Source organism: Ochotona princeps, chromosome 2 (genome assembly GCF_030435755.1).
Source record: "Ochotona princeps isolate mOchPri1 chromosome 2, mOchPri1.hap1, whole genome shotgun sequence".
NCBI lineage: Eukaryota > Metazoa > Chordata > Mammalia > Lagomorpha > Ochotonidae > Ochotona > Ochotona princeps.
Genome location: NC_080833.1, coordinates 19041327 through 19064566, shown reverse-complemented (window position 1 = coordinate 19064566; position 23240 = coordinate 19041327). Strand labels below are relative to the sequence as shown.

Here is a 23240-nt window from a genome sequence, read left to right as displayed (position 1 = left end):
TCAACTCTTCAAAACCAAAGTTTTATTCCAAGCAGGAACAAAGGATACTGGCTGAACTAAGAGGCCCATGGGAGCCCCTCCCTCTGGCTGGCTCCCTCCCTGTTTCCAGGGCCCTGAGGTGGGGCAAAGCTGCTTCTCCCACAGCAGGCCCCTCTGTAGCTGCCACTGCCCAGCTGTGACTTGGAAGCTTCTCCAGCAAGAAAGGGCAAGAGGCAGTGACTTCCTACGTCATTTTCCAAGGCTTCAGGCTCCCAGAAGGGTGAAGGGAGGTGCTTACAGTACAATTCTCTACCTACTGGATGGGAAACTACAGCTCCCAGCACAGGGATGGCCTGTATTCCTGGCCTAGACCTGGACCCTTCCCCACCCGCCTCTAGGCCCACCCTGCTGCTCCTCTTGTCTTTTCCTCCGGATGGACCCCCCAGTTGGCACAAACACATCCTGTCCTCCAGTCTCTGGCATTGGGTCCCAGACTACAGAGCATGGGGGAGGGCGTGTGGCTTACAGGACAGCAGCCATCACCCTACCACCCACCCGCCTGCCCGCCTGTCTGGGCAGATCCCAGCTGGAAGCCTGACTTGAGGCTGGGGGCCGCGGGTAGCCCCCAGCAGCCACTGTTGTCTTGGAGAAAGGAAAGATAAGAAGTTGGGCACTGGGCCACCCGATCCCAGGGATGTCTTAGGACCAGCTGCTCCCTGTCTCCATGGCTCAGGGGGTGGGGCAGCCCAGGGAATATGGGAGCCAGTCACACTTGTACAACGGCACATGTGACCACATGTGCACATACACATACCCACACATACGCCCCTTCTTTCACAGCCAGGTCTCCTATAATAAATTACGACAACCAGCCAGCCTTTCGACAAGCCTTTGCCTGGCACTACAGCAATAGCAATATAACTGTCTTATCCTTCCACTTTAAAAAAATGCTATGTAGAAAAAAAGCTCTATAAAATTGTGCAAAATACCCAGCATTAGTAAACCCACTTCAAGTATTGCCAGTAAGAATATAAACTACCCTGCCCCAGTCCTTACTTAGGTGGGAAGTATGGGGTTAGGAGGTAATGGCTGGGGTCCCTTAAGAAAGTCCCCCCCTCGAATGGGAGGGTGTACAGAGAGTGGAGTTTTGGGTGCCCGGCTGGGCTTTCTGTGACACATGCTGTCTCCTGGCCTTCCCCAACCCTGTTCCCTCTAATGAACCCCAGCACTATTCCTACTGGCCAATTCCATACCAGGAGAAATAAACAACCTACCAGGAGAAATGAGCACCCATGAGAAGTGAGCGCAGGAGCCCCTAACCAAAGCAGCTCCCGGGGGGGGTGGGGAGGGGACTTCCTGCCCTGCAGTCCTGCATCACCACAGGCCCAAGCAGTGCCCCCCACTGGGAGGCCTCGCGCTCAGTCTGCACCCTCACTCACACAAGCAGGGACTTGGCATGGTCCCCTCGGCAGCAGGAACCTGGACTTGGGGAGCAGAGGGTACAGCCACGGCAGTTGGAGGAAAGCCACGCAGGGCAGGAAATAAATACGAAATGACTTGAGTCTCTGGCAGCTCTGCTTCTCTTAGATGGAATGGGAAGGGTCCCGGCAGGTGTGGAGAGCGGGTGAGTGCAGAGGGGTGGACAGACCAGCACGTGGCAAGTATCGAGCCCCTCTCAGGAGTGGCCTCCTACCATGCGGGCATCAGGCTTGGCTCTGCAGGCTGGCTCATCACTTCTGACAGGCGAGGGCAACACGGTGTCCGGCTGCACAAATCCCCTCCGGTCAATTAGGCTTCCAAAACACAAGAGGGCGGGGCACAGGTGAGCTCACAGACCCCAGGGGCTGGAAGGCAAAGTTCGCCTCCTAGACCCAGTTCTAGAAAGGTCAAGGAAAGGGGAGCTGCTCTCCACTTGGAAGCTCAAAACCCTTTGCTTCTGGAAGGCTTCTCTCTGACCACTCGCCAGCTGGCTTTTGGCCACAGAATTTATTCACAGATAAATCAATTCAAACTGGCCCACCTGCCTGTCTGCCAAGAAACCAGGCTGCAGGTAGACAGGGAGGGATTTGGAGATAGTGAGATTCCCATTGTGCCTTCCCCCCTCAAGAAGAGTGACAGGAACACTGGGCCTGGGGAGGGGAAGGGAGCAGAGGACACCTGTGCGGGCAGGTCTGGCCCCAGCAATGCAATTCCTGTTCTGGAGCTCTGGCGCCCCCTGGTGTCAGGATGGACAGGGAGTTACTCTCAGGGCTCCCTCCTGCCCAGAGAGGGCGAAGCTCTCCTCCCACCCACCCACCCATGCAGGAATGGATATCCCTGCAAATTATGAACACCCTCTGAGCAGCATGGCCTCAGTGGGCACTGTGACCGCTCAGGCAGCCCCCGCTCACCTGGGGGGTAGGGGGCCACAGAGCACGGCACAGCAGTTGGTGATAATACTTTTATGGCTGTAGGGGTTGACAGAGGCCTCACCGCCCCTCTTGCTGGACCACGAGCCTTTGATCTGCAAAAAACGAGCAAGAGGCCTGCTCAGGTCCCTTCTTTGAAAGCTTCCCCTTTCTAGAAGGAAGTTCTGAGGATGGGGCAGGCCAGACAATTCTAAAGGGATTCTGGTTAGACTACCGGAGGGACAGGTCTCTTAACACAGGTCATTCACTGAGGGGGTGATGGGGTGGGCAAAAGTCATTGGGAGGTCTCAATCAGGACAGGGCCAAAAAATGACACTTTTGTTGTTGTTGTTGACTCTCCCCTTCTCTGGCGGGCCACCCAAGGCGGAGGCTCATTAACAGGCGTGCACAGGGCTCAGCTAGCCAGGCTGGGAGCCCTGGCCTCGCCATTCTGGGAGCCCTGGCCTCGCCATTCTGGAGCAGCATAACCCTGACTGGGTCCCTTCCACCTGGACCAGTGAGGGGGGAGTGACAGCACCCTCAGCTGAAGTGCCAGCACGTCAGAGGCCATCACGCCCGTCTCCAGCAGGGGACGTCGGCTACCTACAAAGGCTCTGAGGAGTGTGGACAAGCCCAGGATGACTGGAAGCCAGAACGTCCTCGAGTCATTTCACCACGACACTCGTTTTGGCTTAACTGCTGGGGAGATCCTGCCGAATGAGCACCCAGGAGATCGCTGTGGGGGATGCTGGCTGATGTCACTTCTGTTCCCGGCCACTATCACTCAGCCCATTGTGCCTGTCCTGTGTTTCGCCTCCTTCCAGGAGGCACATCCGGTACACACTGCTGTCGGAGGGAGCGTCTCTGTCCAGGACCAGATGCCGAGAAGGATGCGCTCCTTTGCCTTAGTGTTCGGAGGACGGGCAGTGGAGGTCAGCTGCGACCCACGCCTGCTGCCCAAGCAAGGCTTGTTGGTTGGTGGAGGGCTGCCAGGCAGCAAATGAGGGAGGCTCCATGGGTCCCATTGTCCTGTCCTGGCTGACCCCTCCATACGGACACCCTGAGACAATCCTGCCCTGGCCAAGCAGAAGGAATACCAGGGTGTGGGTGCTGCAGCTTGGCCACATGGGCATCTCAAGTCTCCTGGGGCCAGGCTGTGAGTGCAGGGTGATGCCCGGCCGAGCTCTGCTGCCACCCGGCTTTCCAGTGGTCTGCCAGGCAGGACTGCACCTGGGCATCCTCAGGCACATCCCCTCAGCCCAGCCTCCTCCCTGCCTGAGACCCAGGGCTGCCCCTGTTGTACTCACATCTTCATTAGTCGTCAGGTTGGAGGCGACGAGGTATGTGTGAAACCCTGAGAGGCCCAGGATGGACCAGATGGAGAAGAAGCAAATGACCAGCTCCAGCACGATGAGCGCCGTCAAGGACCAGATCAGGAGCAGGGCCGGGTGGGGGCTCCCTTCTCACTTTTCCTTTGCAGAGCTAGTCCCTGGGGAGTGGACACTTAGGGGTCCTCAGGAAGGCTTGGAAGCTGCTCTCAAGAGCAAGGCCAGGCCAGGGAGATGGACAGCAGAGAGCACTGAAGGGCCGACACAGCTTTCGGCATGACAGAGTCCAAGGAGTTTGGGGCCATAAGGGACAGGCTTTCAGACCGGCGCAATAGCCTAGTGGCTAAATCCTCACCTTGCATGCGCCAGTTCGTATCCCGGTTGCTCCACTTCCCTGCTGGTGGTCTGAAAAAGCAGTTGAGGATGGCTTGGAACCATCCAAAGCCTTGGAACCCTGCACCCACGTGGGAGACCTGGAATAAGCTTCTGGCCTTTGGCTTAGCTCTGGCCTTGTGACCACTTGGGGAGTGAACTAGTGGGTGAAAGATCTCTTTGTCTCTCCTTCTCTCTGTATATCTGCCTTTCCAATAAAATTTAAAAAAAAATAATAAAGATTTCCCATCTGCTGATTCACTCCCCAAGTGGCTGCAATGGTTGGAAGCTGAGCTGATCTGAAGGCAGCAGCCAGGAGCTTCTTCCAGGTCTCCCATGAGGGTGCAGGGTCCTAAGGCTTTGGGCTGTCCTCGACTGCTTTCCCAGGCCACAAGCAAGGAGCTGGATGGGAAACGGGGCTTTTGGGATATAAACCAATGCCCATATGGGATTCTGGTGCTTGCAAGGTGAGGACTTCAGCCACTAAGCAACTGCGCTGGGCCCTAAAATAAATAAATCTTAAGAAAAAAAAAAAAAACAGGCTCTTTTCCAGGGCCATGAAGGCAGGGGGGTACCTCTGCTGAGAGCGCTCGGCCAGCCTAGCCCACCCAGGTCCACTCAGGATCAGCCCTGGCTTGTGTGACAACTATGCTACTCCCTCCTGCAGTGTGGGAGCTGCCTCTGTGAGGGGCCCCGGTTCCCCAGGGCGTCTAGAAGCCAACAAAGGATATCTGGCTGGTGTCTCCTTCAAAGTGGAGAGGAAGTTGCTTCGCTGAGAGCCTGGGGAGGAAGACACAGGCAAGCATGTAGCTCAGAGGAGCTATGACCACACTCTCCCCAATTGCTCCCCGCACCCCCAACTCACGCAGCGTCAGGTGGGTGACCACGCAGGCGAAGATGAAGGCCGTCAGGAACGAGAGGGAAAGGATGAACGCGTAGAAGAAGCGGTAATTCCGTTTCCCCACACAGTTGCCCACCCAGGGGCAGTGATGGTCAAACCGCTCTGGAAAAGAGTGATGGGGTGAGGGTGGGTCAGTGTGGGTCAGGCCTGGGGCCAGCAGCTCTGCCTAAAGGCCACACCCACGGCTAAGGCTTCCTGACCCCCTCACTCCCTGCTCCAGCTGCACAGACACTTCCTTAAGAAAGTTTTCTTGACCCTAGACTGGGGCAGGTCACCCCTTACCTGCCCCGTCACTTGTCTTTTTCAGTAATGTTCGGTGTGTACTGACAGATGTAACTACAGCAAACACACTGGCTGCTTTCCTAGCTCAGCTATACACTCCAGGGAGACAGAAGGAGGCCTGCACGGACCTCCCAACCTGCTACACCTCCCCCCACCCACACTGATTCCTAACTCTAGAACTAGAGGCCCCGAGAGGGACGGGGCCATTACAGAGCTCAAAGATAGCTGGCATTGCCAGGGCTGAGCTCACACCAGTACTATGACCCTGGGGTGGCGTCACTCCCACCCAGGCTGGTGAGGAAAGTTTCAGAGGAATGTGGGTCACAAGTCTGTTGCAGGCCTTGTGCCAAGGCCAGCACCCTGGCAGGGTGTGGGTGGGGCAGAGTCTCAGAGAATGGATGACACCCGTTGAGTCACCCACACTGTCATGGGGTGTTCCCATCGCTCTCAGGGCCTGCTGAGCTGGCATGGTGAGCTCACTGTGCATCGTCACCATGGCTCAGCTCACCTGTACCCTTCCACACGGTCCTGTCCTGGGACCACCCTGGGTGAGCTCTGAGAGCAGCATCCAGCCCTCAAGTATCCTCTTTATGTTAGTGGCTGCAGAGTCTTGTCCCTTACAAGCCCTGACAATCAGATCAAAGAGAGCTGGCCTGTGGCCTCTGGAGGGCAAATCAAGTGTTCTAGCCCAGGCACACCTGGAATATTCTCGCTCCAGACTCCGGGTCCTGGACAACTGAACCCTCCTAGGACCAGGCTGAAGTCTGGAACAGGGCTCATGGCCTGACTGCAGAGCTGGTGGGGGCAGGGCACCTGCCAACCTGGATGGAGCTGACTGCCCTCAGAGCTACTCAGCCAGGGCAAGTCTGCAGGAACCTGACGTCCAGGCCACACACTGGCAGGCCCAGCCAGGTCTTGGTCTCTCGGGACCCTGCGTTCTCTGCCACCTCCACTCACCCACGCAATTGTCGCAGACGCTGCAGTGGGAGGTCCGGGGTGGCCGGAACATCTTGCAGGTGAAGCAGTACTTGAGTTTCACCATCTGTCCATTGATCATCACCTCTCGTGTCCGAGGGGGCGGCCGGTACGTGGAGCTGCCTGTGTTGTCTGAGGGAGGGGGACAGAAAGACAGGATGCTCCAAGCAGCCAGGCCGGGGGTTCTGGGAGGCATGAAGAGGAGCTGCGGCTGCCTGGCAAGCCAAAGGCACGGACAGTGAGAGCTGCTACCACTGACAGACTTTCTATTGGCAGGCTCTGTGCTTGCCTTCATCCACCTGCTCATCCGCCTGCTGGCCTGCCACAGCCCTCAGGAGGGCTCTCGCAGCAGACCCCAGGAAAGCCTGGTAGGTTGTTGCAGGATACGGGGTTCAGCAGATGGAAATAACCACATTGGGAATGTGGGGCATCTCTGGGACCCCGGGTCTGATCTCTAACAAAAGTTAGCACTGCTAACAAACACAGAGGGAGGGCCCGGCGGCGTGGCCTAGCGGCTAAAGTCCTCGCCTTGAATGCCCCGGGATCCTATATGGATGCCGGTTCTAATCCTGGCAGCTCCACTTCCCATCCAGCTCCCTGCTTGTGGCCTGGGAAAGCAGTCGAGGATGGCCCAATGCATTGGGACACTGCACCCGCGTGGGAGACCCGGAAGAGGTTCCTGGTTCCCGGCTTCGGATCGGCGCGCACCGGCCCGTTGCGGCTCACTTGGGGAGTGAAACATCGGATGGAAGATCTTCCCCTCTGTCTCTCCTCCTCTCTGTATATCCAGCTTTCCAATAATAATAAAATCTATATAAAAAAAAACCACAGAGGGAAATCAAACCAATGGAATATATGATCCTGAAATAAGTCTTATTTTAAAATGTATTCATTCATTACTTAATTTGAAAGGCACAGCAATAAAAACTGAGAGATAGAGAAAGAGAGATAGAGAGATCTTTCATCCATTGGTTCACTCCCTAAAAGTCTGTGATAGTCAGGGCTGGATCCAGCAGCCAGGAACTCTACCTGGGTATAGCAGTAGCTTGACCTACAGTGCCACAAGACCAGCCCCTATTGCATTATAATCCTTCTCACTTTTCTATGTGTTTGAAAACTTTTGAAAATAAGGCATGTAAAAGAAAAGGAAATGCAGGGGTAGGCACCGTGGCTCAATAGGTTAATCCTCCAACTGCAGGTGCTGGCATCCCATATGGGTACTGGTTCACATTCCAGCTGCTCCACTTCCCATCCAGCTCCCTGCTTGTGGCCTGGGAAAGCAGTGGAGGACGGCCCAACACCTTGGGACCTTGCACCTGCATGGGAGATTCAGAAGAAGTTCCAGGCTCCTGGCTTCAGATTAGCTTAGCTCTGGTCATTATGGCCTCTTAGTGGATAGAAGATCTTTCTCTGTTTCCTCCTCTCTCTGTAAATCTGCCTTTCCAATAGAAATTGCCTTTCAAAAAACAAACAAATAAACAAAACAAAACAAAAAAACACTAACAAACGCAGAGCTATAGTAAGTTTGAAAGACTGGATATTATAAAGAGATTTATTCACCCAAAATTAATTCAATATAAGTTCAGTGGAAAAATCCCATCAGGTTCTTTCGTGGAAACTGATAAACTTGTTCTAAAAAATCACATGAACAGGCAAAGGACCATGACTGGTCAGAGAGCTGCTGAAGAACAAAGCTGGTGGACTCCAACTATCACAGATCTGCTAGGGCAGCCTGATGTGGGGTCAGGGATAAAGATGCTGCTGGATGGAAGATCTTCCTCTCTGTCTCTCCTCCTCTCTGTATATCTGCTTTTCCTAATCAATCAATTAATTAATTAATTTAAAAAAAAGAGTTAATGGATGAAGGCCAAACACAATGGCTAAATCCTTCCCCCTCAAGCACTGGAATCCCATTTGGGCACCAGTTCATATCCTGGCTGCTCCACTTTCTTTTTCTTTCTTTTTTTTTTTTTTAAAGATTTATTTATTTTGATTGCAAAGTCAGATATACAGAGAGGAGGAGAGACAGAGAGGAAGATCTTCCATACGATGATTCACTCCCCAAGTGAGCCGCAATGGCCAGTGCTATGCTGATCCGAAGCCAGGAACCAGGAACCTCTTCCGGGTCTCCCACACGGGTGCAGGGTCCCAAAGCTTTGGGCCATCCTCGACTGCTTTCCCAGGCCACAAGCAGGGAGCTGGATGGGAGGCTGCTCCCCTTTCCATCCAGCTCCCTACTTATGGCCTGGGAAAGCAATGGAAGATCAGGCAAGTCCTTGGGTACCTGCACCCATGAGAGACCCAGAAGAAGCTCCTGAATTCTGGCTTCAGATCAGCTCCATTCCAGGCATTACAGCCACTTGGGAAGTGAACCAACAGATGGAAAATCTTTCTGTCTTTCCTTGTTTCTGCAAATCTGCTATTCCAATAAAAGAAAAATCTATTTTTTTAAAGAGTTCATGGATGAATACATGTGAAGTGAAAATAGCAAAGCGATGTTTACAAAATGCGTGGTGTGCTCACCAGCTATGGAATTGTGGAAACAAGCGTCGAGGCGTGGGGGAGGGTCAAGGTCACCAAGCGCAGGACAGACAGAATCCCCTTCACTCTGTGTAACATCCCAGACTGACACCATCCACACCTTGTCTGCATTACAGCTAAGACTTGTTCAGGAAGGCTGAGCGACCTGCCCAGGGCCACGTGGCCAGGACTCAGAATGACCTGCCCAGGGCCACGTGGCCAGGACTCAGAATCCAAGCTTGGGTTGAAAATGTTGAGTGTTAAGATGGTTTGTCCCTTCTTCTTTTAGAAAGCTTCACTTATTTGAAGGGCAGAGTAGTGTTAGAAGAGATAAAGATCCGCATCTACTGGTTCACTCTCCAAACAGTCCTCATAGCCAAGCCTGGAATTCCACCTGAGTCTCCCAGGTGGGTGGCAGGGAGACCCAAGTACTAGAGCATGGACCTGCTGTCTCTCAGGGCGCACACTGGCAGGGAGCTGAGTGGGGAAGTGGAGGTGGGACCCTCACACAGGCTGTGGGCTTCTCACGGGTTAGCTGAACTTGATGAGCCCAAGGGCACACCCTAACTTGTCACAGCCAGTTACTACTGTGTAGTGAAGGGATCTGTGCGTTGTACTTGACCTCCTAACTAGACTGCAGGCCCCTTAAGAACAGGGATGGGGGGTCAAAGAGGCAGCACTGGGCCTATAACATATGAGGAGCCGAGCAAAGAGGACAGAAGACTCGCCCTATCAAGAACAAAAGGCCTGAAGGGCTGACAGGATCTAGAAGTAGCACCCATACAGGAACTGGCACCTAAGTTCTTATGTGCAGCTGTTCTCAGGCGGGGCAGAGAGGGAAGCAGCCCTCCCCATGTAAGAACAGCAGGTGGAAATCCTGTTGGAATCCAATCTACTTGCTACTTCACTTCACCACCCCTGCAGCGTGGGGGAGCCGGCCCGGGCTCACAAAGCTGCAGTGAGGGCGAAGGACAGCCGCAGACACAGCTCCAGTCACGGGATCCCTGGCCTTGGTCCTGACCAACGGCTCTCCGCAAAGTGGCTGATGCTGCTCCAAGCCAAACCCCTAATCCTGCTCCACTGGTCCTCTGCCCTGTCTCCTGGCCTGGGACATGGGCTCTGGAGCTGGTCAGACACGTGGCTGTCAATGTCCACCCAGTCACACACATTGGCTGAGTCATCCGACTTCCCTGAGCCACTATCTGCTCCAAAACACAAGCCTGAGAAAAGCCAAACCCTCCTCACTAAGACCAACCCACCAGGCACGAGAGCTGAACCTGCACTGGCTGTTGTTATCCCTGCACTCTTGTGAAAGACACTGCACTATGAACCTTCAGAATACAACCCACTGTGAGTGGCATGGCCCCTCTTCAGCATGGAGAGAAGTTACTGGAAGTTCTCTGGTCCCCAAATGTCTTCTCCAGCGAGGAAGGGACCATCTAGCAGTGTGTTCTGGTCTTGGCAGTCAGTTTCCTGGCTCTCGGCACCCCATGGAAGGAGATCAGCACTGCCAAGGGTCAGGGAGGCTTCGCACCAGAGCCAGGGTGCCACCCAGGAGGCTCCCAAGGCAAGCCAGCTGTGCAGGGCAGCTACCTCCCTGCCAACTCTCAGGCAAACACTGGCCAATCCCTGCACCAGACTCAGCCTTAGAATCCCCCCCAACAGCTCCTCCCCATGGCCAGTGCCAAGGGCAGCTTGCCAAGTGCCTGGAGTGGCTCCTTAAGTTTCCTAAAATAACCTTCAAAGGGGACTGACGGCCCCTGTCTCACTGGATCTTAGAGAATGGGTGCTGTGTGCTGGGCAAGGGGACATATCTTCCTATTTTACAGATGGGAAACCCAGTTTATTTCAGGTGTAACCTTTGTCTTCTACGGAATTTATTCTTTCAAACACTGGGGCCTGCTACATGCAAGATACTCTTCAAGGCTGTGGAATAACAGATACGGAACAAATACATACAAAGAAGTCAAAGATATTTGCTTTGGGGTAAACATTCGGCACAGCAGTTAAGATGTGACCCGGGACACTGGCATCGCACATTGGCAAAGTACAACAGCCTCAAGTACTCACTCTACTTTTAAGCTCAGCTTCCGGCTAATACCCAAGGAGGAAGAAGATGATGCTTTAAACAGCTGGGCTGGAGTGGTGGCTTACCAAGCTAATCCTCTGCCTGCAGAGCCAGCATCCTGTATGGGTGCAGGTTCTAGTACTAGCTGCTCCACTTCCAATCCAGCTCCCTGCTTACGGCCAGGGAAAGCAGGCTTTTCTTGAGGATGGCTCAAGTTCTAGGGCCCCTGTACCCACATGGGAGACCAGAAAGACAATCCTGGCTCCCAGCTTCAGATCAGCTCAGTTCTGGCTGTTGCGGCTATTTGGGGAGTAAAACAGCAGATGGAGACCTCTCTGTTTCTCCTCATTAGGGAACTCTAGATGAATCCTGGCTCCAGGCTTCAGACTGGTCCAGCCTTAGATGTTGCAGGTGTCTGAGGAATGAACCAGTGACTGCAAGGACACTTTCTGCTCACCGGGCTGCTCCTCCAGGAGGAAGGAGCATTGTCATGCTCGCAGGGCCTGCCCACTCCCCCATCCCTTCCAGTGAGAAGCCACAGCCTCCGGGGGCATGCCAGCAAGCGCAGGTGCTCCCGCTCATGAGTGACTGTGAGAAGCAAAAGGAGCTCCCCTACTTCTTTCTGACCAAGGGGCGGGTCGTGGATCTCCTCAGCCCTGGACAGCCCTGGGGGAGGGCATGCGGTCAGAAACTGAGTGGCCAGGGCTGTCCCTAAGGAGCCAAAGTGATGGAGGCCCCGAGTGCCCACAGCCTTCTGCAGTGGCTACCTGTGGCGGAAACAGCTGTGAGACTGTGGTCTCCTAGATCCCAGGACCAGCTCTAGTCAGCCACAGGCCTGGGATAGGTCCCTGCCGGAGTCCCATGGTCCAGCAAGCTTAAGAGCCAGAGCAGCAGATGATGACAGGGCCCAGCAGGAGCCCTGGGAGGCCAGGCCTCCAGGTGGGGGCTCTGCTCAGCCCCATCTCCTTCTGAAACCAGGCCTGGGGCCCGGCGGCGTGGCCTAGTGGCTAAAGTCCTTACCTTGAACGCCCCGGGATCCCATATGGGCGCCAGTTCTAATCCCGGCAGCTCCACTTCCCTTCCAGTTCCCTGCTGGTGGCCTGGGAAAGCAGTCGAGGACGGCCCAGAGCACGCTTTGGATTGGCACAGCACTGGCCGTTGCGGCTCACTTGGGGAGTGAATCATCAGACGGAAGATCTTCCTCTCTGTCTCTCCTCCTCTCTGTATATCTGATTTTGTAATAAAAGTAAATAAATCTTTAAAAAAAAAAAATGAAACCAGGCCTGGCCTGTGACTGTGAGGAAGCCGCTCAGCCTCTCCGAGCCCCAGTTACTTTCACCTCTAAAATGGGTAACAATGTCACCCCCGCGAGGTTTTAGGTAAATTAAACAGGATACACTCTCAAGTTAATGATGACATCTGTATTCAAATAGAGGGGCCTATGTGGGTGAGGGGCAGGAGGGAGCATTGAAGACAGCAAGAACTAAGCTGGAGAAATTATCAGAGGAGGGGGACAAGAGAGTGTAAGGAACCCAGGGCCCAGCGCGACTGGGGACGCTGGGGAGCGACTGGAGGAGCTAGGCAACAACCAGGGGAGCTGGGGAGCAGGGGGGCGGGAGGAGGGGAGGGGATGAGGAGAATGGGAAGGGAGGCAGGCCCCACCGCCCAAGCCTGTTCCCAGCAAGGCCTCTTGCTGGTTCCTGGAGTCACACTCAGCAACAGTGAGTCACGGTCAGTCAGCCCAGTCTGACTCTGACCAGGGGAAAGTCTTTACTTTCTTTCCTTTTTTATAATTTATTTATTTCAAAGGCAGAGAGACAGGGAGAAAGATCTTCCCTCTGTTGGTTCACTCCCAAACGGTCGCAATGGCCAGAGCTGGGCCAACACACTGGCCTGCCATGACATGTATTTTTTTTTAAGATTTATTTTATTTTTATTTGAAAGGCAGAATTACAGAGAGAGAAGGAGAAACACAGAAAGATCAATCTGCTGCAACAGCCAGAGCTGAGCCTATCCAAAGCCAAGAGCAGGAGCTTCTTCTGGGTCTCCCATGCAGGTGCAGGGTCCCAAGGCTTTGAGCCATCCTCTGCTGCTTTGCTAGGCCACAAGCAGGGAGCTGAAAGGGAGCAGCTGGGACATGAACTGACACCCATATGAGGTGCTGGCGCCACAAGTGGACGCTAGCTTGCTGCACCATAGCACTGATCACAGTACATCATATTTTTAAAATACTTATTTTAATCTACGTGAAAGTGGAGAGAGAGGAAGGCAGGGAGAGGAAGGGAGAGATGGGGGTGGGGAGAGATACCTTGCCTCTCTAGTTCACTGCTCAAATGTCCCCGTCAGCCAGAGCTGGGCCAGGCTGAAGCCAGGAGCCCAGAACTCCATCTGGATCCCTCACATGGGTGGGAGGGGCCCAAGGACTTGTAAGCAAAGCAGCCAGGACTCAAACTGGCACTCTGAGAGGAGATGTGGGCATACTAAACAGAGGCTTAATCCACTGAGCTACCACACCCACCCAGAGGCAGAACACAACCATTTTTTGCCACTCAGAGGAAAATTCTGAAGAGGTGAAGGTACAAACAAGGTGGCAGGTGGAAAGGGGAAGAATCGCACAGGCTGAACTCGAGTGACTGACATTCAACACACAATGAACTGGGGTCTCGTCCACATTCTGAGTCTGGAAGGGCGGGGCAAATGTGGTTCTTGGGAGGCAAATGGAGAGCCCGGGTGTGTGGGGCCAGCAGAGCCAGCCCAGGCAGGGAAAACAGCAGATCTGCCTCGGGGAGACACGGGGAGACACAGCTGAGAGGGAGTGTGAGCTGTGTGAGCAGCAGCGGGGATGCGGTCCTTGCCTCCCCTACCAGCTCCATCTGGGTCTGCGCACTCGGCTGTCACGTGGATTCAGACACTCCCACCCCATTCTGCAACTCTTTTCCAGATCTTAGATGATGGTGACCCACTGCCCAGGTGCCCACGAGTGGTTTCCCAGGGCAGGGGACCACGAGCACCGCCTCGGAGAGGGCGTGGCAGTCCTGTGCAGGCTGTGGTGAGCCGGTTACCCCACCGCTGCCTGTTATTGCAAGGCAGGAACCTAGGTCACAGCACCACACACCTCAGAGTCAGCCCCACCCTTCTAAAACCTCAGTGATCTTTGTCCTTTCTGAGAAAATATGTTCAAATATGTTCCACCTTGCTCAGAAGCTTCCTGGCCACGCCCTGAATTCTGGCTTCAATTCTAGCTTGAGAATTCAAAGGCTGCAGCCAGCATGGTGGCATGGCTGTTTAAGTTCCGCAATGCTGGCATTCCACATGAGCACCGCTTTGAGTCCTGGCTCTTCCACTTCCAATCCAGCCTCCTGCTAATGTGTCTTGGAAAGCTCTAGAAGATGGTTCAAGTGCCTGCTCCTCTGCACACACATGGAAGATTCAGAGTTCTAGGCTCCTGGCTTCCACTTAACCAACCTCTGTGCTATGGCCATTTGGGGAATCAACCAGCAGATGAAAGACCTTTTTTTCTTTTCTTTTTTTTTTTATGATTTTTTAATTTTTATTGCAAAGCCAGAGATATATATAGAGGGAGGAGGAGAGACAGAGAGAAATATCTTCCGTCCAATCACTCTCCAAGTGACCGCAACAGCTGGTGCTGTGCCAATCTAAAGCCAGGAGCCAGGACCCTTCTCCAGGTCTCCCATGCGGGCATAGGGTCCCAAGGCTATGGGCCGTCCTTGACTGCTTTCCCAGGCCAAAAGCAGGGAGCTAGATGGGAAGCAGGACCGCCAGGATTAGAACTGGTGCCCATATGCGATTCCCGGCGCGTTCAAGGCGAGGACTTCAGCTGCTAGGCTATCGCGCCAGGCCCTGGGATTCATTCTTTACCTCTCTCTCTTTCCCTTGGTTACAGGAATCAACATAACAAGGAGGCCCGAGTGGGGCCAGTTCATATGGTTTTAGCATCTAGCCCTTGCTGCCAGGGTCTTCATGCAGACTCAGCGTTTTTGTTTTTATTTAAAATTTATTTATTTTTATTGGAAAGGCAGATTTGCAGAGAGAAAGATCTATATACTTGTTCACTCCCCAAGTGGCTACAATAGCTGGAGCTGATCTGATCTGAAGTCGTGAGCCAGGAGCTTCTTATGGGTCTCCCATGCGAGCGCAGGGCCCCAAGGATTTGGGCTGTCCTTCACTGCTTTCCCAGGCCACAAGCAGGGGGCTGGATGGGAAGTGGAGCAGCCGGGACAGGAACCTGATGCCCATATGGCTCCCAGCGCATGCAACATGAAGATTCAGCCACTGAACCATTATACTGGGCCCAGACTCAGCAGTTCTTCACTCATCGGCCATGTGGCCAGGTTCACTGAGCCACACACTGGGCAACAGAAGGCCAGGCACTTGTGTCCATGTCCTCACAGCCCAGCATAAAGGACAATTCCACAGCAGGAACCAGGGAGTATCACGGAAGCCGCAGCTCCACCACCCTACTCCCATCTCAGGAGACAAGCCTGGAGGTGACACTGTGGCACAACAGGCTAAGCCCAAGCCTGTAATGCTGCATACCCTATGAGCAGTGGTTTGAGTTCTGGCTGCTCTGACTCATATCCAGCTCCCTGGGAAGGTAGGGGAAGGTGGCCCAGACACTTGGGCACCTGTCACCCATATGGGGGACCTGCTAGCAGCTCTTGGCTCCTGGCTTTGGAATGACCTAGCCCTGGCCACTGCAGTCATCTGGAAAATAAACCAATGAACAGAATGTTAGAATCTCTTTCTCTCTGTATCCCTATTTAAAATAAATATATCTTTAAATGTATATATATATATATATATATATATATGTAAATATATAAAAGAAAGGAAGGAGGGTTGGTGCGATGGTTCAACAGACTAATCCTCCACCCTGTGGTGCCAGCATCCTATATGAGTGCAGGTTCGTGTGCTGGCTGCTCCACTTCCCATCCAGCTCTGGGAAGGCAGTGAAGGATGACCCAAGTCCTTGGGATCCTGTACCCACACGGGAGACCCAGAAAAAGCTCCTGGCTCCTGGCTGCGAATTGACTCAGCTCTTGTTGTGACCATCTGAGGAGTGAACCAGCAGGTAGATCTTTCACTCTGTCTTCCCCTCTTTCAGTAAATATGCCTTTCAAAAACTAAGATTAATTAATTTTACAAAATAAAAGAGAGAAGACAAAGCCCAGGGGTCTGGGAGAAGTAAGTTACTCGCCCCCTCCTTCCGTAGTCGGGCACCTTCACCAGCTGCTGTGAAAATGGGTAGCATACAGATGTCCAGCACTCAGCACGTAGCCAACTGCTTCCCAGACACGGGGCTTACAGCTGCAGGTATTACCTGAGGATTCCAGGCTGAGAAGGACAATAATCCTGCCTTGCGATTAGCCCTGACCTGTGGGGGTTAAGACAGGGACACTGCATGGGATGGACCCACAAGGCAGAGTGACTGGTGGCCCGAGGTGGAGGGGGCACAAAGCTAGTCGAAAGGAAAGGAAGGCACAAGGATGGGCGTGGCTGGGCCTGGCCGAGAAGGAGACAAGGAACAAAGCTCAAGAAAGTGTGGGGCCGAGCACCAGGGGAAGGCTTTCCGCTGAAGGACGTGGCACGGCCCTGGCATTCACATGCCACCAGATCTCCCACAGGCCAGCTGGGGGCTCCCCAGCCCGTGCATGCAAAGGCCACGCTAGTTGGGGAAGGAGCCAGCCACGCACCCAACCCCCAAGGTGTGCAAACAGCTGCGTCACTTCTCGGCAGGAAGGAGCCGTGGTGCAGCATGCTGAGGGGAAGGCGATCGTGTCCCACTCGCAGGGGAAGCCACATGGCACCTGCCTGGGAGGAACCCAGGCTTAACTGGGGGCCTGGAGCCCCGGTTCTCCCTAGCCCCCCACAAGAACTTCCTGCTGTCCCCTAACGCACCCGTTCTGTGGGCAGCTCAGGGCTCACACCATGCAGGCCTTTGCTCCTGAAACCCCTTCTTCCCAGAGGCCTCCCTGGCCACCTTGCAGGAACCAGCTTGCGGCCCTAATCCTACCACCTCCCTCCCAGCTGCCTCAGGCCTGCGCTCAGAAGTCCCTGCTTCACAAGACCTTTCCTGACCACCTGTTTAAAGCCACAGCACCCTTCTCAGCACTCTTCTGTGACAGCCTCACTATTTCTCCCCACAAGAGGATGTCACCTCCAGCAGGAAGGGATGACTCTCAGTTCTGCTTACTACTGAACCCAAGAAAGTGGCCAGTATACAGCAGAGGCTCAGTAAGTGCTTGATGAGTAAATGAATAAATTGTGAGTGAATGTTAAAGAGCAGGGGCACTGGCCAGTCTGCCTAGGGTGGAGCTCTCATCCTGAATCTTCCACTTACTGTGTGATCTTGTACCGGTTACTCTCTGTGCCTCCATTTAATTAAACAGTAAAAGGAGAATCACAACTGACCTTACCCTGCAGGATCCTTAGTGGACTAAATATGTTCCTGCATACACACAGGAACTGTGTCTCCCAAGTCCGTCCCCCATCCCCACCCAAGGTACCCTGTCCCCTGCTGGCTGCCTGTGCTTGCTAGCACTTCTGGCCCACGCGCTTGCTCTCCTGTTTATCCCCTGACTCCTGCTTCCCCAGCGGCAGCTCCCACCAGCCTTGCTCACTGCACCACCCCCTGCATCCCACCCACTTGTGTACGAAGGGTCAGCCAGGGCACCCTGGGTGTGAGCCTCACCGATTTGCTTCTCCAGGGCGGCCGCTTCACAGACCGTGGCCCGGGGAAGGATGCCAGGGTCGGTGAAGCTTGTCTGCAGCAGGCAGCTCATGACGAAGAAGAAGAGGATGGCAGCGATGATGGGGATGGCCAGGGTCAGCTGGCAGGCCAGGAAGGGACAGCTGCAGTGAGAGAGACAGAGGGGGAAACATCAGGAACTCACCCAAGGGCTGCCTGGAGCACAGGGCAGGTGTGACGTCCAACGTTCTTGAATAGTCCATTTCCCTGAGGCAGACACAGCCCTGGGGAGTGCAGCCCCACACCCCATCATGTCACCAATGATCCTTGCGTCCCCCTCCCCCAGCTCAGGAGAGGTGTAACCCTTGGGCCCTACGCTGAGCTGCAGCCTCACGGTCCTTGCACACAAGAGCCTTAGATGCCTGCTGTGGTGCAAGTGACCATCTCCAGAGGAGCGAGCCGGCCAGTCACACACCCCACAAACTGTCCTTGAGGTCATCTCTGGGCCAGGCAACACCGTCAATCAGCAGCAGGAGTGACGGCAGGGACTAAGATGGATCTGCAAGCTACTGGGCGAGATAGACATGTGGACCAGGACTGGCCGCCAGTTCCATCACGGAGGGGCTGGCCTGCAGGAGCTGGCACCTAAGCCAGGGACCGAAGAAGGGGTCAAGAAAAGGGTTAGTAGACAGTAGGGACCAGCTGCTGCCACTGTCACCCAAGGGATGGCATCTTCAAAGCAGCTGTCAGGCCCCTGGCCCCAGCTGGCCGGAAGAACATCTTTGCCACCAGGCGGGCTGCCTGCCAGGGTCCCAGGGCTCTGCCCAAGCCCCTTCCTCTACAGCAGAGCAGGAACCTTCTGCACTGGAAACTAGTAGAGGCACAGCCTAGGACAGGGTGGACCCAGCAGGACGTGCTGCTGTCCCTCCGCTGTTCACCCCAAGGCCACAGCCATCTTTTCAGAGGGTCATCTTTCTGCTTAAAAACTCCCAATGGTTTTCTGCTGCATAAAACCCCAATTGCCAGCCACAGACTTCTGAGCCAGGCACCATCTGGACCCCACCAAAGGCTTCTCCGGATGGTTCTAGGGCACTCTCCCCTGGTTGGTCCCCTTCACACCCTCTCCCCGACTCCCTTTACAGACTCTCCTTAGGCTCCCTCCATGGCCCAAGACACTCCACTCCGAATGAGTCTGGCTCCTTCCTCCCACAGGCCTTTGCACCTGCTGGTCCTTTTCTCTGGAATGCTCTCCCCTCGGAAGGACCTGCTCGACCCCTTGGTGTGAAGCAGGCCTCCCAGCACTCTGTATTTCCCCGACAGCATCTCTTAGCGGTTGTTATTTCCACTCTGTGTGGACTGTCTCTCCCCTACTGGAACCCAATATTCCCCTGAGAGAGGACACAGTGCGCCCTGGCTCACCCTTCTTGCTGCACATCACGCACAGTCATTACGGAGTGCAAGATTTTCCCTTGGTACCAGACAGAAAAACAGCTGCCATCTTTTTGGCAAGTTTACTGTGTGCCAGACACCTGCCCTTCATGAATCCATTATGGACATCTGAAGCCCAAAGAGTTAGGCCGGGCCGGGCCCTTACTCAGCACTTCACGTCCACCTTCTCAAACCCTTCCCGCTCTGAAGCCACGCCATCAACTTGACAGGTGAGGCAATGAAAGCTCAGAGAACTCGAAAAGCCCTCCAGGGCCACACAGCACAGGGGAGCTCCTGGGGGGGCGGCATTGAGCCAGGTCTGACCACCAGCCTCCTGCAATGCCATTCCCCCCCCCAGCCAGGGCAGACCTGATGGGGTGTCCACTGGGAAGCCAAAGGTGTCAGGGTTCCAGGAACCTATGGACATCTGCCTCCATCACTGGGTACCATGGCATCGGGAGGGACCCGTCCCCTTGGAGATCAGAGACCTACAGGGCCATGCTTTGCTCCCCGGATTGGCCCTGAGGACGAGGACCAGCACCAGGACCTCAGTGTCACCAACAATGTGCACAGTGGGGGAGTGGGGCAGGGGAGGCTGCTTATCGGAGCCCTGGCTTATGAGGGCCAGGGAGGACTCAGGTCTGACGGAGCACTACAGGGGCACTGGCTGGCAGCATGTAGGGAGACCTGGCAACAACGCACAGCAGGAACGAAGGGACAGGGCAGGATCTCCCCACCTTCCAACAGTGCTCTCACCGCACCAGCTCCCCACGGAAGGGCTCACCCCAGCCCACACCCAGGTGAGCTCTCAGCTCAAACCCAAACCCAAACCCCCACCAAAGTCTACTGCCCCAAGAGAGGATGATCAGAGATCAAAACCGATCCACAGGCTCGCCTCCCACCCAGAAGTCTTGCTTCCTCTCTCACTCGGTCAGGGAGAAGCTTCGGTTTCGGAACGGCCCCTCTGGCTCTCGGCAGGGCGGGTGGCAAGGACTGACCACAGCTGACCCTGCTTCCTCCTGCCGCAGTCGCAGCCTGCCTGAACGCTGGCCACTGAGGTGGATCTGAAACTCCGCAGGCTGAGGGGCCACGCTGAGGGGCATGGGCGGCCTCACTTCTGCTCAGAAACCACCCCCCAAGCCCACGCACCCTGACTCAGAAAGAAAGGGCGGCAGAAAGGTGAAAAAGAGACGCTAAGGATGAGGGGGCCTTTGCCTTGCCTCAAGGGGAAAGTGGAGGCAACAGAGGCGGGGACCTCAGAGTTGGCTGGGTTCTGGGGCAGCCTCCCCGGGGGTGGGGGGGCACATGCTGCTGGGCAGCAATTTTGCTGACCAGAAAGGTCTAGGACTGGACTAAAGAGCCTGCAGACCAGCACCCTTTGGGTTGGGTCCTATTCCAGGTGGTCTGTGAGGCCACACAGTGAGAGTGGGATTCGAACTAGGTCTGTAGGTTCTAGAGACAGGGTGCTGCACCACAGTGTCACTAGGAAGCCACCCACACAGCAGCGTGTGTCTAGCAGGTGGCTCAAGGTGAGACCATCAGTGGGGCTGGGGGACAGGTAGGAAATTCCCCACACAAATACGGCCAACCCTCCTCCACCCATAACATGGAGACTCGAGGGGGCCAATCCAGGTCACTGGGGAGACCACAGAGGTCAACAACTGGGGAGCAAACAGGCCTCCGAAAGCACTTCGGGATCCTTCTGCAAAAATAACGGGGCACTAACGCTCTTCCTGACATGGCAAACAAGGGATGCAGTGAGGAGATGCTGCCGCCGCCGCCACAGACCAGAAGGCCGGGCAGTGAGGACTAGGGCGGAGGGGAGGCCACAGAGGCTCAGGAAGATGCGCCTGGGGGGTCTAAGGTGAGCGGAGGTGACAGGAAAGCTGGGGCGGGGTGCACCCAGCCAAAGGGCACAGGGGTCCGAAATGGAGTCTGGAAGTGACCTGAAGGCAAGACACCCCAGGACCGGCGGCCTGGAACCGGGAGCGGAGAGGCTGCTGCTGAAAGAAACCCAAGGGGGTGCGGCCGCAGAGGGATTCCCGGGGTGGCGTCCGAGCTCAGACAGGGCCCGGACCGGTGCGGGCGCACCGGGAAGGCCAGGCGGCTTGCGGGAGGTGCGGGGGCTGGCAGGCAGAGGCCGGATGCCGCTCGGAGAGGCAAGGGCAGAGCCTGGGGCTGGGGCAGGAGTGCGCGGGGCGTGGGGACCGCGGAGGTGGGGCGCGCGCCTGAGGCGCGAACTCACTCGAAGACGAAGAAGAGGATGGTGGTGGTGAGGATGAGCAGCAGCGTGAGCGCGAAGACGCCGCCGTGGCCGGCCAGCATGAGGCGGCCGCCGCAATAGAAGCGGTTGCGGCCCGGGAACACCTCCCACTTGCGCCGCGGGCGGCGGCCGAGGCTCCCGCTGCCGCTGCAGCTCCAGCGCGGCGCTGCGGGGGCGACGGACGCGGGCCCGGGGCCCGGGGCGAGGGGCGCGGCGGGGCCGGGGCGGTGCGCCCCGGGGGAGGCGGGTGGCGGGGCAGCCCCGGGGCTGATCTGCTGGTACTCGCAGTCCTTCATGCGGCCGGCCGCGGGGAGGCCTCACTCCGCGCCCCGCGGACCGGCCGGGCCGCTCGGGGACCGGGCCGAGCAGCGGCAGTGGCGGCGGCGGCAGCAGCGGCGCTCGCTCGCTCGCTCGCTCGCGGGAGGCGGCCCCTCCGCCGCCCCGCCCCGGCGCACCGCCCGCCGCGGCCTCCCACGGCAGCGCCCCCTCCGCCTGGGCCCGGGATGGCGCCCGGCCGCGGCGCGTCCCAGCCGGCCCCGCTGCCTCCCGCTTCCCTCCAGCACAAAGAAGGGCGACCCAGGCGCGCTTAAGGCTCTGGCTCGACTTTTCCTAAGCGAGACACGGCTTTGTGGGCCGTTGGCCAGGACCCCGTGCAGACTGGAGAGGATAAGCATCGTCGTGTCTCTGAGGACTGCACGGGTTCGAGTCGGCTCGGGCGTGGGGAGAGCAATGTGCTTAGGGAGCCAGGAGTCTCTTTATTTTTGCCTCAAAGGTGGAAGTGCCCAATAGGTGTGTCGGGCACACTCTCTCCTCCTCCACCCCGGCCAGGGTCCTGCGCCCACACACTTGCCTCATTATGGGTTCTGCTGAGGGTAAGAATTCTAGCTGTCCACAAACGACCATAAACTCAAGGCATAAACGGCCCGTCACTACCTCCTGAGTTCCCTGACCTCGTCGGGTCCCATGCTTAGGGTTTCACAAGACTTCAGCGAAGTGTCAGCCGGTCTGGAGGCTCGACCGGGATGGGAGCTGCTTGCAAACCCATTCCCACAGCCCTTGGAACCTACTTCCTCGTGACTCGGGTACCACAGTTTCCGTAGAAGCAGGGCTGTTCACTCCACAGAGCTGGCAAAGAGAGTCCCTCCCTTCAGTCGCTGAGATGGACACGCGTGTTGCAGCAGTGACAGCCACCACCTCTGCCCGAGTTTGTGGTTCCAAGCAAGGTACCATCCCGCCCGCACCGGAGTCACTTAGGAGGGGAGGTGGTTTAGGAGCTGTCTGTCCGCTGGGGTTATTGCAGAACCTAAACTGTGCAGGAAAAGACAACACTGGGGATTAGGAGAAAATAAGAAAGAAAGTAAAAATACACAGAGATGCAGACTGGCAAGTGGTCAGCCAGGCAGTGAGGCTGCTGGTTGAGACGGCCACCTACCATATGTGAACACCTGCATTTAGTTCATGGCGATAGCACCGGCCCCTCCTTGCTACTGGTGCCCTTCCAGGGAGGCAGCAGTGATGGCTGGAGGGAGACATGGACTGGGTTCCCAGCTCCTGGCTTCAGCCCTAACTCAGTCTCAACCATTACATCATTTGGGGAAACAAAACGGCAGATTAGAATCTCTTTCTCTCCTTCTTAAATAAATAAATATAGGGCCCGGCGCAGTAGCCTAGTGGCAAAAGTACTCACCTTTTACACGCCAGGATCCCATATGAGTGCTGGTTCTAATCCCAATTCTAAGCCCCACTTCCCATCCAGCTCCCTGTTTGTGGCCTGGGAAAGCAGTCAAGGACGACCCAAGGCCTTGGGATCCTGCACTTGTGTGGGAGGCTGGAAGAAGCTCCTGGCTTCGGATTGGCTCAGTTCTGGCCGTAGTGACCACTTGGGGAGTAAATCAGTGGATGGAAGATCTCCCTCTCTGTCACTCCTCCTTTTCTCTGTATATCTGCCTTTCCAATAATAAAAAAATAAATCTTTAAAAAAATAAATAGGGCCCGGTTCCTGTGGCATGGCCTAGCGGCTAAAGTCCT

The 23240-nt window shown here is 55.8% G+C and overlaps 1 protein-coding gene across 1 annotated transcript; it reads right to left on the bottom strand.

The window, feature by feature from the left end:
* Positions 1-21618, bottom strand: ZDHHC18 (zinc finger DHHC-type palmitoyltransferase 18). Its single transcript, XM_004592362.3, has 8 exons — positions 21195-21618; positions 17525-17685; positions 6207-6356; positions 4932-5069; positions 4798-4846; positions 3674-3776; positions 2370-2482; positions 1-1772 (listed from the first exon to the last, which is right to left on the bottom strand). Exons 1-8 carry the CDS (start codon positions 21506-21508, stop codon positions 1655-1657), a joined length of 1146 nt encoding a protein of 381 aa, XP_004592419.3. The 5' UTR covers positions 21509-21618; the 3' UTR covers positions 1-1654.
* Positions 21619-23240: the final 1622 nt, after the last annotated feature.